Source organism: Trachinotus anak, unplaced genomic scaffold, assembly GCF_046630095.1.
Source record: "Trachinotus anak isolate AG129_WGS33_773 ecotype Australia unplaced genomic scaffold, CSIRO_AGI_Tana_v1 ptg000016l, whole genome shotgun sequence".
In the NCBI taxonomy this organism is placed as follows: Eukaryota; Metazoa; Chordata; class Actinopteri; order Carangiformes; family Carangidae; genus Trachinotus; species Trachinotus anak.
In genome coordinates, this window is record NW_027273867.1 from 5282069 (window position 1) to 5296842 (window position 14774).

Below are 14774 nucleotides of genomic sequence, written 5' to 3' on the forward strand. Positions count from 1 at the left end.
GTTTTGGAATATGGGAATATCCACTGATAAAGCACAACGTAAACTGACAAGGGTGCTTACATGGTTTATGTTCCTAGATTAACTTGTGCTTCATCAAATGACCACACGGCAAATTTAATGATACACAGCAAAATCATGAGGTTGGGCACAGAATCTGCTGCCCTTGTTCCGTGCATAAATGCATTTAAAGTTAAATGTAAATTACTATGGGGCTTTGGCAGTCCCAGTTGTTTCTATCTAGCGGATGGAAAGTCTCTGCTTATATTGCTAGCTGTGCACCATGGCTCAGGGGGACTCAGGGAAACAAAAAATTTTACTTTTGCTCCTAAAAGTATTGAGAATTTGTAAGATTTCCACTGGATTTAAGTGATTCAGACGACTGCAGTCTTGCAGCAAGTTTGGCCTGACCTTATCATGTGTCATGCTGTTTTTAACAAAGAACAGACTTTGGACTTACTCCCCTTTATCTTACATGGAGATTATGTTTATTAAGGGATCACTTCCAGGCCAGTGTGGACTGGAGGTATGATTACAGTGACAATACACCAATAACTCTTTGAATATACACACTGTATAGGCATGCAACTTGGATTTAGACACACTTGAAAACATGTGAATCTATTCTTCAATAAAAGCCCATCAACTCATTTTTGCCTTGGGCCCTCAAGCAGTTTAGACTGCCTACAACCACATACCCTTCACAACGTCCATGTTGGCTAACTATTGTTTTCCTCTGGACATTGTTCTACACATGCGACTCAATGCTGGCGAAAATTTTCACTTTTATTTTGAAAGCAACGTCGCCCAACTTCCTTCCTGTTCAATCGACAACGGTTGAGCTTGACGCGAGCGAGAGGAAGCGACTCACAAGCAGATACACAAAGGGTGTGGAAGAACCTGCAGCAATGGGGATCAAACTGTACTACACCACCGTCACTGCCTCACGGACGGTGAGTCAAGTGGAGCCGGTCTCATACGTTTCACGTTACGTTTGTGTTTTCAGCTCCGGCGGCGGCGGCTAACAATGCTCAGTCCGGCAGACGCACCTAGCAGCCTGTCAGTGATAGCCTCCTCCTGACCAACAGAGCAGCGGGCCCGTGCAGCTCAGTGCCCACTTATATCACAACTGTAACGTCAGCATTACTAGGTTGCAAGCGTTTAGGGGGGTTAAAGTTGTCAATGGGAAATGTAGCAAAACATAAAGGACTTGCAAAGACGAGCCAGGATGCATTACTCCACCTCATTTCCTTCATCTTGGTAGAGGGAAATGCAGCATGTCTGGCTAGCTGTTTCTGCAGATGTTTTTCTTCAAAACATGGACGGTACTACTTATCAGAAACAGAGACACTATCCTAGTGTCAGTTTGGTGCATAAGACTGCCCGGAATTGCTAGATGTATCGTCCTTGATGCATCCGTTTCCTGTACGGAAACTGCACGCTGAACTTCATGTGAAAATATGGCTGTTTAAGGTTCCTTTGCATATGGCAGGAAAGGAGTGTAATGTAAAGGCCTTTGACCAACAAGGTGTGGTAACAAGATGTTTGTTAAAGATACACATACATCAGATACACCAAACATCCCTTAAAAAAATATATCATTCAATCTTTTGTATGTGGCACACCCTCTACTCATTGCTCGGTCAATTACTGCAGGTTGGTGCTAAGTGACCCAGTGAAGCAGGAATCATTTCTGAAATAAGAGCTGCCTGGTGTATTATACGTAAGCCGAATTATGCAGAAGATCTTATAATTTGTCAGAAAGCCATACAATTATATTCTTTGGTTCATTTGTTTGTTGATAAGCAAGATGGTTTTTCACTGGTTGATTTTTGTAATGGAGTTTGCTTTATTTTTCCACGCATTATTAGGTTGGATTTAGCAAAACAGGCTGACATCAGTAAACTGAGGCTGAACAGCACAACATCCCTTGCTAAAATAACTTTTACAGCACTTTATGAAAACAGTGTATGGCGATGCACTGGACCAAACATCTGGTATCTATTAGGAGAGAGGAATTCGTGTAGTGGAAAAGTTTTGTGACTGCATTAGTTTTTAACCCTCTCATGTGCAGCACTGCCTCTGGGTTGCCTGCTTCTGGCTATGGATTTATTATTAATTATCTTAATGTGTGTATTGGTTGTTATTTTTTATGTATTTTGTTTATTTAGATTATAGTCAGACCATCCTTCCACAGTGAAAACATACCCAAGAAACACACAGTTGTGTATAAAAACAAAACCCACTGTAATTATTGCTTTTTTATGCTTTTTTATAATGTTTTTTCTAGTTTTGCTCCTTTAATTCTTCAAAGTTCTGCTGTGCTATTAGTACAGTAAACCATTTAATTTATGCAGCCATAAATAATTAACTTGGATGTCATATTTAAACTTTAATTGTCCCCCTTTAAAAGTATTGTGTTTGGTTTATGTTACTGTATTTTGTCAACTGCAGAAACCACCAGACTTCATTCGATTCAGAGGGCCTTGAAACTGCTGAATCTGCTGTCACGAGTTTGTGAAACAAGGATAGCAATTCCCCTTTTCAGTTTAAGGACACAACACTGGCCTTACACTGTGTGTGGCCATCTGAATGCCAGCTTGTGCGTTTCCAGTTAGCGTTGAGCTTAGGTGTGGCCACATACACAAACGCCCCCTCCCAACTTCCTCAGTTGACTAAAAGATAGTGGAGTGTTCACTGGGTCTATTAATCATCACCCACGAGCCAGATAAAGCCACTGCTTTTTAAAGGCACAGTCTCAAAACATATTTTAGTCGTAGAGTTTATTTCCTCTTTCTCAGCACTGTGCCTCGGAAAATGTCTGCATGTCCCTTCAGAAATGACAGTGATATGACCTATAAGTAATATTGTGATATTTTTAGGCTGTATCTGGATACACGATATATATCATGATATTTGAAATCTTCTCTAAAGCACTTCATAAATGCATGGTTTAACCCTTTGATGCATAAACAGATGCACCTATCACGCCTGTCTGCTGCGTTTCGGCATCTCGCTTGTTTTCCACTCGTGACAAACAGCTCCCAGCAAGAATTAGACAGGGAAAACATCAGCTGATGTTTATATTGACATGACACCAGCAACATTATATATAACCGACACCTTTCACTGTAATTTCAGTGTATGGACTTGATATGAATATGACACACTTCGTTCACATGCATCTTCATTTACCGTTTCTAAACACGTAGCCTAAAAACTGGCTTTGGCGCTCCCTCCGCCCCAGATACAAAAACACACACACCTCACCTATGTCACACACACAACCAGGAGAGTTCTCTGGATGGGTGGGGGATTGGGAGAGAGTGCCAAAGGGGAAAGCGAGAGGATCGAAATGCCAACCCAAATTTCATGCTGGTGTCTTAAAACATGACAATTTATACTCGATGTTGGTGATGTGGTCATGTACTACATCCCTTGTATTCTCAGTATTCGATATACTGCCCCACCCCTAGTACAGGCTTGAACAGTCCCTCAGGTTTTTTGGTGGCCTTTGTTATTTATCACACTGACTACAACAGGGTGATGGCTGTCAGCCCTTTGCTCCTATTTGTTTGTAGCAATGTTGTCAATAAAAGCAGAATTTGAAGTTGGCTAATGTCTGTATATGCAGATAATTTGCTGAGGTTTGAATGAATTGTCTCCCTCTCGGTGGTTATGCTGGGGTTGAATACATTTCAAACGGCTGCTGTCGTTTTTTTCCCCCTCTCAGGTGAAGTCTCAGCAGGCAGAAGTGATACGAATCCTGGACAGTAAAAGTATTCAGTACGAGCTCATTGACATTTCTGTGGGCGGGGAGCTTCGTGATGAGATGAGAAGCAAAGCAGGGGACCCAACAGCAGTCCCTCCCCAGCTTTTCAATGAAGACCACTACTGTGGGGTGAGGAAAGCACACACACACACACACACACACACACACACACACACACACACACACACACACAACTCAGATGATCAGAAATGTTCAAGCGTTTATCATCAACATATAAACGATGGAGGAATCTTCCGTCCGTCCGTTGGTGCGTCCTTTTTTGATTTTCTTGACAACTGCTCATCTGATTGACTTCAAACTTTGCAGGTGTATTGCTGAGGACCCGGGGCAGTGCAGTGTCAACTGTGAAGTGTTTGAGATGAGCGGTTATCAAGAAACATAGAAAGAGAAACATTACAGTCGGTTTTCGCTGGGCTGACGCATCCAGATCGCCACCATCACTGATTATGACAACAGTGCGTCACAAAGCGTGCAAGCTGGAGCACTTTGTTTAAGACGCAGCGACAGCAAGACATCACGGTTATGTTTACGTTTTAGCCATACCCAGGCCTAATGTATTATGATTATTAACAAGAGGAACAAGTTATTTAGGCACTGCTGCTGTTAGGGTAATGTAACATTACATCAAGCATTGTCTAACGTTGTTACTTGGCCGTTGTATATTTCCTGTTTCCTTTAATGGCCATGTATGAGTGAGGGAAAAAAAGCTTAAGATTAAACTAACGTTGCATTTTCTTGACAACTTTCGTAACTGCAAATGACTCCAGTGATGAAATAGATCCGTGTCACAGCCATTTTAAGTTTTAATACAAGTTCTTCAGCACAAATACAGATTCTCCAGTTCGGGGAAAGGGTTGCTGTTACAGACAGTGATTAAATTAATCTACACTCACGGGGCAATTTATTAGATACACCTAGCTGAAACTAATTCAGTATAATACAACCTGCAGTAAATCCTCCCTTAATGAGTATTTTGATCAGTTTTTATTGAATCTGTTTGAGATGATGTTGGTTTGTTTTAATGGTCATTTTGGAGGCTGTCATTTGTGATGCTCTTGAACTGTACTGGGTTATACTGAGAGGTGTTGCTAATATTTTGTCAACCTTAATTCATATAAATAGTAATGGACAATTCGATTGATAGAAACCTAGAGTTATGAGCATACAGGTCATGACCTTAATTTTTCGTCCCTATCTGACTGTCTTTGTTTTCCTGTTTGCTGATTGGCTCTCTTCCTCTCCACAGAACTATGAAATGTTTTCTGAAGCGGTGGAGGCAGATACAGTGGAACAATTTCTCAAACTGGCGTGAGGAGGGTGAAGTCGAATTCTCCATCTTAACCCCAGCCACCTCCCCGCCCGCCCTGTGCCCTAATGGAGGCTCTTTATTCACACTCTCTGCACCACTGGCAGTGTCCACCCACTTTCAATGCCATAACGAATAATGCCAAATATCTCGTATTCAGCTAATCAGAAGACACACATTCCCCCCTACTGCACCATTAGACTCTAAATCAGTCTTAATCTGTTTTATTTTTATGTGTTTTTTTTCCTGTTGATTCCTTTGATTCCTTTCAGACCCTTTTCCTGTCTGACAGACCAGTGTTAATAAGTGCTCCTAGTCCACTAGGAATCAGTGGGGTGTCTAAATGTGCGGTAATTAGGTCGACTAATCTTGGCTGCGGCCACATGATCGCGGGAGATTAAACTAATCCACTGGATGACAACATTCAACCCAGAATCTTCCTGATCCTCTGCAGACCAAACACACATCATCACTCAGTCTTAACTACTTTGTCGTCTTTCTCTGTAGCCTTCAAGTTCCCATGTTGTACATGACGGCACACTATCTGTACTTCACATGGATGCAAAGCACACGGAAGTAGCAAGGACCTTGATGTCCTTAAACCCAATTGATTATGAATTATACCAGCTAAAAGATGCCTTTTTTGGCAATTTCTGTTATTTTTGGTCCATTGGTTACCTTATGCAGCATGTGATGAGAGGTTTGGTTCTGAAATGACAATCCACTGTAGCCCACTGAGGTCCTGTGCTGGTCAGACCCAGTTCAAGGGCGGTAATGCCACCAAAATTTAGAAAGTGTATTTTTGGCCAGATTTTGGGCAGATATTAAAAATACAAGTTACTTTAACAAAGCTATAAACTAGCACTTCTCTGCGACACATTAAAGGTACCCTGTGGAGTTTTTTTTTTTTTTTTTTCAACAAACAAATGGATTAAATGTAGTGTTTCTCACCAAAATACATTGTCCTTGAGGTCTAACAAATGTCTTCTGCATTTTCTGCTCGACATTTACTGAAATGTGAATTGTTTACATCTACTTTTTCTAGCTTTTCAAACTCACTGGTAACCCAGTTTGGGCTTTATTGCCACCAACTGTTAATCTCAGTTGTCTGAAACTCATGGCAGGAGTGTGTGTATTGCCCGTGTGCAATAAACAAAACATGGATCAACTTCTTGCTGCTTGTGATCAAACACTCCACAGGATACCTTTAAGATAAGTTGTGGATGGATGTGGCTCAAAGTCATCATTGGTGACCAGGGCTGTAGCCACTGTTTACTACACTGAGGTTGTGCCCCATGTATTTTTCTGGAAATATGGGATTTGTGCCGGGAATAACATGCTACGATTGAAACTTACACATGGTGGGTATTTCATAGGCTGATTCCAGAGTTTAAATTTAAATTTTACTACCTAGGTTAACAAACAAGAATTCGGTATCTTTCCAGCATGGAGGAACATTTAGATCATTATGTGAGGAATTCAAATTTACAGGAAATCTAATGGAAAATAAACAAAGAAAATATGAAAAATCAAAAATAATTAGACAAGTTTGCAATCTTTGTTTTTGGTGTGTGGTCAAACCTTTCTGATGGGGGTAGGGTTTCAGAGGGGGAGTTGGAATCTCAGTATTTCTAAGATCATGTACATGTTGGATTTGTGGACCAAACACTCCCCTGAGATATGTCATAATGGTCTCCAGTGAACCAAACATACTCAAAAGTTGGTGTAAAATAAGTGGTTAAACATTTCAGTAGTTGGCTGCTTAATGTCAGCGTCCAGCTGAGCAGGATGAACATGTTTCTTAACATCACATTTGGTGCCAATGTATCTGTAATGCGCTTTTGGAGGTGGTTATTCACTGTAGTATTAGCACTTACCTGACATCTTCCATGTTTTCCATAATTTCACTGTATAACTTGAAAGCTTCACCATTATGTGCTCTGTTTTGCTGACTGAGAGGGCAAAGAGACGCCAAACATTTATAAGGGAGCATTTCATAGGGAGAGTAAATGATTGGACTGAAAAGATGTGAAAATTTCTTTCTTTCAACCACGTAGCTTTTCCTTCCTCTGTTTATTTTATGTTGGTTTCACTGATTGTACTGGGCATGAAGATGCAGTAATGTGACTATGCACTGAAACCCTGCCTCATTCTGAACAGACATAAAAGTCATAGCTGGTGTGTTGAGATTGACCTGACTCAGTCTCACTAGCCTTAGGGAACACTCACCACATGGGAAAAATGAAGGCTTCAATTATTTGTGCTTTTTATGTATTTGCATCTTACCTTTGATTAATCTCAGTTGAAATTATATGTTTTTGTATTGGTTTCATGTCTTCTTTTTTTAATTGAGAATATGGTTTCATTCTGTTACACGTAACATCTGTCAAACCCCCATTCTTTCATAATTGTGTTGTTACGGTTTGGGTTTCCCAGTAATGACAGCCTTCACACACAATGTTTGTGCACTGTTTTGTAAGTCGGTGGTTGTAGATGTTTGCCTGTTGTTGATGTATATTCACTATGAATCATGTTTTAAACATTCCACGTCTCTCTCTGAGCTCCTGCTTTGCTTTTGGACCAATTCCCCTTGGCCAAAAAAAGAAGAAATTAGGGAATAAAATGCTGTTGTCTTCCAAGAAGATTGTGAAAAGTGATTTATGGGTTAAAAAAAATAAAATGGAGTTCAGTCTACCTGTCTGGATATTTTTATTTGTCTCTGGAAATCTAACAAAAAAATAGAAATTTGTCATTTTAATGAGGAATTTTATAAGATAGTGTGGGGATTGGTGTTCACCCTCAAGAGGGTCATTTCTAATTTGCAAGTGAGTGGAATATGTTTTGTCAATGCAGTCACATGAATGACATCTTCCATGCTAGATGTGTTGTGTCAGCACATTTGTTTCATAGTTCATAGTTAGTTCATTATCAGACTGTTCTGTTAATGATGAAATAGGACATTATCTAGTTTGTAAGTCTAAATTTAAATGCATTTCATACGATTGGCTAATATAAGGTTATTGATATGATGAAGTTATAACATTCTAATAATCATTCATCAGTTAATAGGAAATCATAGTACATTTGATAATGAAGAATATTACACTAGACATTTGAGAAAAAAAATATACAATCCATCCATTGATCAATTATCCATACCGCTTATCCGTACTGGGTCGCAGGGGGGCTGGAGCCAATCCCAAATTTAATAGATTCAAAAGCACAATTCATATTCATGCTGATCAATTGCACCAATCACCAGGAAAAATTCCTTGTATGTGAAAACATACTTGGCAATAAAACTGATTCTGATTCTGATTCTGATAGTTGCTTTAGCTCAGTTGCAGTACGTCATTTCTCCTTTGGGCGGAGAGGGAGCACGTTAGTCTTGTTACATTGCAGCAGAAGAAAAAGACGAGAGGAAGCAAGCAATAAATATTTAGATTTCAGAATAAAAGCCTAGAACTAAGAAATAATTATCTACGCTGCGATAGTTATCTCGACAAATGAACTGCAATTGAGGATTGTTTTATTTTGAAAATGGCCACCGGAAGTTTGGCAGTTGATTCAGCGTTGCTAAACACTGGTCCAAAGAAGGAAGCTGAGAAATCTGACAGGATACTGTTAAGGTAACGTGAGTTAACGTTATGTATTTAATGCACTGGTGTCAGCGACATTTCATTTGCAACTAGGTTGATGTGTGCATTAGAAACTGCTCATTCCAGTCAGCGTTGTTACTGTGTGACTATCATGAGCAGTAAATTCATAGGTTAGTTAGCAAGGCTAAGCTAGCTGACACAAGTGTTTTGAGATAGCAGTATAGCTGAACGTAAACCATTTCTGTTGATATAGAATAAGCTTATTGCAAGAGAATGAATTAAAGGCCTCTGTTTTGCTACATACGTCGTTTTCGTCACATGAGACCACTGTAATAATCTTGTCAGCTGCCACTTTCAGCTGCCACTGCTTGGTGTTTATGTTTAGCAAAGGCAGCAGCTTGTGCTGCTTTGCTCTTCGGCAGAGGTAACATTATCTTTTAGTTGGAAACACCGACTCGGCCTGTTTAGTATATATCAGAGGCATTATAAGCACAACTTTTTCATTCAAAAGTCGGAAGTTATTTTGGAGTACACGTCATCTACACAAACACAACAGCAGTTGTTTGTTAATAGACTGTATAGAAACAAACAAACTCTGCTGTGTGTGTGTGTGTTAGTGTATTTGTTGTATCTATGCATCCATCCTGCTAAATATATGAATGGCAGAGATTAAGTTCACACAAAATGCAAAACAAAACAAACAAAACACATTTTCTCACCTACTTTTAGTGGTAGGTAGTGTTGTGTTGGCTTTATCTACTGGTGTCTCTTGGTTTTGAGATATGTGCTTCCACCCCAATACAATGGAGGTGAAAGGACTTCTGTCTGTGGTGCTCTCTGCACACAAACACACAAAAATGAATATGATCAGCTCTATTACATTTGTTTATTTTTCTGCCCCCTGAAGCCACATGTGAAGATGAGCGTCCCAGACTACATGCAAAGTGCTGAGGACCACCAGACAGTGCTTGTGGTGGTCCAGCCTGTCGGCATAGTACCCGAGGACCAGTTCTTCAAGATCTACAAACGCATTGCCAGCGTGAGCCAGGTGAGCATCAGGGACTCGCAGCGCCTCCTCTACATCCGCTACCGCCACCACTACCTGCCTGAAAACAACGAATGGGGTGATTTCCAGACGCACCGCAAGGTGGTCGGCCTCATTGCCATCACCACCTGTGGCTCAGCTAAGGAGTGGCCCCAGACTGCTGAGCGCTTCCACGGCCAGAAGGAAGTGTACAGCTCCACGCTGTACGATTCGCGGTTGCTGGTGTTCGGGCTGCAGGGAGAGATTGCAGAGCAGCAGCGCACAGATGTGGCCTTCTACCACAGCTTTGAAGACTGCTCTGATGTGGAGAAGAGAGTGGAAGACTTTGTAGAGTCCATATTTATTGTTCTGGAGTCCAAGCGGCTCGACCGGGCGACAGATAAGTCTGGTGACAAGATCCCACTGCTGTGTGTGCCGTTTGAGAAGAAGGACTTTGTGGGTTTGGACACAGATAGCAGGTGAGTTGTTCTCTTCTCTGCACCCTCACCTGCACTGTAGCATGTACAGGCTGGTTGAGGAATGCTTGATGTGATATACTGCATTATTCTTTTTAATGTGCGTTTGTTTCTGTGTCAAGTTGCTTGTTACATGTCGGCCTTGCAAACTTCTCCTCTCAAAAATCTAACTCTTGATTTTTGCTGCGTTCATTTTTGTTTGTTTACCTTGGTTTATTTGTCTTTCTTCTTTTCTTTCTCTCATACTGTCCTGTGAGTTTATTGTTGGGTGTGAAAAGGTGAGATGTTAGATTCATAAGTGTAGTTAACCCTTACCAATCCCGTAAGCTTTAGCTCTGCCCTGTCAGAAACAGCCTTACCTTTGTGCTGTTGTGCATTTGCTCATGACTCCAAGCCAAACTCATCGCTCCTCCACAGGTTGCAGTTTATGCACAAACTGATTTAAAAAAGGCCACGCACACCACCTACATTACAGTTCATTGCAGTACTGTTACTGTTAAGTTATATTCACAGGTCCAGCCACCACTTGTATGGTAAAGGCGGTGAATAGTTAAAGGACCATACCTGTGTTTTTCTGTGCTTTGGCTCATTTACAACAAATCACGTACACTCTTTATTACCACCAATCTGTGCACCCTCCAGGCAGCCAGTGGTTTCATTATTTATCTAGGTATCGATTGAGCTGTGTATTCATGTATCTGTCTGGCTCTCTATCTCTCTGTTTGTCTGTTTAAGCTTCCATTCATCTTGTTTTAAGTTACTCTACCACTGTAGTACAGCTGACAGCACACAATGGTTTGTATTTATGGTCTGTGCCTTTAAGCTGATGGAGGCCTCATTATCTGAAACTGCAGAGTGCAGCCGCTCAGCTACTTCTTTAAATCGAGAGCGTTCATGTCACATTGTGGCCATATTTCTTTTTTATTTGTTTTCTCTTGTCAGATTTACCAACAACGTTCTTCAGCACCTGACTCACTAAACTTGGATGTTCTGACATCTTGACAAAGACAATAAAATTGGCCATTGTTTAAGTTCATCAGTACAGTTGAAAATTGCAGACATGGGCTGATTTTTGTAAGGTTAATAATTAAAGTTAATCTACATAAACAATGCACAATCTAGTTTATGATGTTCAGTTTTTTTCAGTTAGTTTAACTATTTATTTATTACTGAGGTTGTAGTTAGCTGTGGTGTTGTCATGCACTGCAGGATATTGAAAGTGTTTATTCCTCCCCACTAATGTTTGTAGATGGGTTGGGAAAAGAATTAGTTACACCTTAATTTAATGTAATCCATGTCAACACCACTGCAACCTACAGCCTCAATAATAAACACAATTAAATCTAAACTGAACATTGTCTCTGTAGAGGTAGAATTTATGACAGAGCTGTTGTATTGGATTGCATTAGGTTACAAAGGTGGACTGTACCTAATCAAGTGGAGACTGAGTGTAAAATACTGTATATTCATACGTATCATATGATTTAAATACATTACATGACATATAATATAGATAAAGCTAACTTATATAAAGGGGAAATATTTTGCAGGAAATTCATAATGGTTTATTTTATCTAGTCTACAATTTCATAATAATTTCTGAGGAAGTTTCTTGGAAAGAACAGTGTAGTTTGGTGGTAGTTATACAGGAAATAAAAGCTCCAATTAAAAAATGTATTATTTTATCACTAATCATTAATGTTACACTGTCAAATTTGATAGATGCTGTGGGTGACATGCAGTGATACCTCTGGGTAACAGAACAGACATAAACTGAACTTTTCCAATAAACAGGAAACATGTTGCCATGGATACAGTAAATTAAGCTGTGGGCTTCAACTTGAGCCCCATATGTACTGACATATAAGACTTAAGGGGCTCTCAGCCCCTTTTATTTTGTCAAAGAAGCTCTCAGAGTAATAAAGGTTGGAGAACATTGATGTGGACAAGTTTTACATTTGTGTATGTTGAGCTGACCTGCTGTGCATTGACTAAAAGGCTCTTATGAAACCAATTAATTGGAGTTAATTAATGGTGTACTAGCTTAATACTATTTTTATTGTCCTATAATAAGTACCAAATTACATATTTCTTTGCAGGAAAGTCTGGGAAATTATAGGGAAAGTATGAGCTTGTTAAGAGTTACATGACACTCTAAATCACGTGCATTTTTTATTGTAATTGTTGTTAAATTCAATTTTTATTTGTTATAAAATTAACTGAAATTAGTTGCCACCTTCACTATAAAAAACACCACATGCCATGGAAAATACTCCTTATTGTTAAACACTGTATTTGTGATTTAAAAAAGATATTATATTGAAGCATGCAAAAACACTGGTATGGTCTTTTAAAGGAGGAGCTGATAGTTTGGACTCGCTGAACGCAGCCTGGCATGGTACATGCTGCTGAGGTTTGCCCCTGCTTCAGGAGATTCGGTTTGGGAAGGCGCAGTTTGGGATTCACAAGAGCAAACTTTATGTTCTAACTTGGACTAGCTCTGCACCTACTCATGAAAACATGAATTTAATTCCTGTGGTTCTCCCTCAAGAGCAATCTTTCAGTTTTAGATTTATTCAGCCAGAACTGTTTTATAGTTGTTCTGAAGTAGCCTACCGAGCATTCGTATGAATTTTGAATCTTCCAGACGTATGATATAGATTTACTAGAGTAGATGTTTCTGTAGACTTTTGTATTCCTGCCTCTAGTTTATACAGCAAAGGAAATTTTGTCCATGGCTTTATTTCACCCTGAGTTTGTGATCACCCACTGATCCTCGTTATGACCTTCCCAGTTTGTTGAGAGCTCAGATGTCTTGCACAATGGGATCATATTTTTCCTCAAAACAGTTACATCTCCCTGTGTCCCTGTGAAGCTGCTCCTTCCTCAGTACCTGTATTATTGTGCAGGACCAAGGGGCCGGAAGTCGGCTCATCCTTGTTTTGTTGCTCTCCTTTGCTTGTGCTTTCCCACCCCATACATCCCCCCGTAGCTGACTGATAAGATCCACTTGCGTGTCCTCTCCTTGCTCCCTGCTGACATAAGAAATGGCAGTAGCAGAGATTCAGAGCTGTTTTTATAAGCAGGAATATGGAAAAAAAAACAAAAGACATAGTGAACAAAAATCTATTTATCAGCCAAAGTCATGTGTGTTATTCAAGAATTCCAGCCTCCTTATTCATCCTGCTGTTGTCTGAAAAAGTTTTTTCTCTCTCTCTCCCTGCTGCTTTCCCTCAGGCATTATAAGAAGCGTTGCCAGGGACGGATGAGGAAGCATGTCGGAGACTTGTGTCTCCAGGCAGGCATGTTGCAGGACGCACTGGTCCACTACCACATGGCTGTGGAGCTGCTCAGAGGGGTTAATGACTTCCTCTGGCTGGGTGGTAAGTCTCAAGGATGGCAGCTTATTACTACAAGGCCAGAGTCTATTTATTTGCTGATGTTGATGTTTAATATTAATATGCTCTACGGGACCATGTAGCTGTAGTGTTTGCTGATGTCTCTTTGATTTGTATCAGCTAGAGTCTGACCAACACTGCATTTCTCATACCAGTACCAATATTGACGTTTGAGAGTATGTCTTGGAGACACGGTTTCTGGATCGCCTCACACATCTTGCAGGGTTCTCACTGATCCTTAAGAAGTCTTAAAAGGCATTGGAATCACTAATCTAAAAATAAGGCCAATTGATATTAAAATGGTATTAAAAATGTCAATCTTTCTTAAAGTCTTAAAAATGCTAAAATGTGGGAAGTGTAATTTTAGTTTAATCAGACATAACAATTGAAAATCTCAAAATCATTGGCAACATCTATTTTTAAAAATAATTTACCTAATACCTCTTTAATTTAACTTAATTTAATTTAATTTAATTTTAGTGCTACAGCTGACTTATTATCTGATCCATTCATTGATACTAATGTAGTCTCAGCTGTTTCTGGATTTATGAATTTTCTGGATTTGCATCTGCATTTTCCATCTCAGTCAGTTTTTTGTTTGCTCTTATCCCTACTGACATGTAGTAATAATAATAACTTTATTTGTATTGCACCTTTAAAGGTCCCATAGAAACTGAGCCTTAAAACGAGCTATCAGGACTTCTGTGCCCCAAGCTCAGCCCACCTGGACCCACCATCCAACCTTGCAGGATTTGGTTTCTCTGAGTGTTTACCTGAAATCTGCTATATTTTTATTTGGTCACACAGTCAGCCAATCAGAAGAGAGGCTCAGAGCCTCTAACAGAAAGCCAGGCATGGAAAGGGGAGAAGTGAGTAGAGATAGAGAATATGTCTTTTTATTATTGCTGTGTTTTTGTCTGCAGCTGCGTTGGAGGGTTTGTGTTCAGCATCTGTTATATTCCACTACCCCGGAGGCACAGCAGGGAAGGTGGCAGGACGCAAGCCGAGTATCTCCCAGCCAGCGGATGCAGGGAAACGCCACAGACCGGGTGAGTGCATTGCTCTGTGAACAGACTGACAGAAACAGAGGTCTGGATGGGATAACAGCTGAAGGGCTGCTGTCTGCGAGAGAGTTGGGATTGTGTGAGAATGTCATTGGTGACTGTCAACCCAAACACTGT

At 40.2% G+C, this 14774-nt stretch overlaps 2 protein-coding genes and 1 long non-coding RNA gene across 6 annotated transcripts in view; 2 read left to right on the plus strand and 1 right to left on the minus strand.

Moving 5' to 3' along the window:
- The first annotated feature begins 822 nt into the window (after positions 1–822).
- sh3bgrl3 (SH3 domain binding glutamate-rich protein like 3) lies at positions 823–7790 on the plus strand. Its single transcript, XM_071500308.1, has 3 exons — positions 823–950; positions 3731–3898; positions 5037–7790. Exons 1-3 carry the CDS (start codon positions 906–908, stop codon positions 5100–5102), a joined length of 279 nt encoding a protein of 92 aa, XP_071356409.1. The 5' UTR covers positions 823–905; the 3' UTR covers positions 5103–7790.
- On the minus strand, positions 1267–2503 carry LOC139634065 (uncharacterized). The gene is made up of 2 exons (XR_011693896.1): positions 1378–2503; positions 1267–1347 (listed from the first exon to the last, which is right to left on the minus strand). It is a non-coding gene; the product is annotated as an uncharacterized lncRNA (long non-coding RNA).
- An 848-nt stretch (positions 7791–8638) lies between the features above and the next one.
- Positions 8639–14774, plus strand: part of trappc9 (trafficking protein particle complex subunit 9) — a 218848-nt gene continuing 212712 nt past the window's right edge. For 2 of the 4 annotated variants that reach the window (XM_071499581.1, XM_071499582.1), the window contains exons 1-4: positions 8657–8730; positions 9603–10198; positions 13433–13578; positions 14517–14642. In XM_071499581.1, coding sequence (XP_071355682.1) covers positions 9615–10198; positions 13433–13578; positions 14517–14642 — 856 coding nt within the window. In that variant the 5' untranslated portion in view covers positions 8657–8730; positions 9603–9614. Of the gene's footprint in view, positions 8731–9602; positions 10199–13432; positions 13579–14516; positions 14643–14774 lie in introns of all 4 variants that reach the window. The other 2 variants (XM_071499579.1, XM_071499580.1) reach the window with 2 other exon arrangements.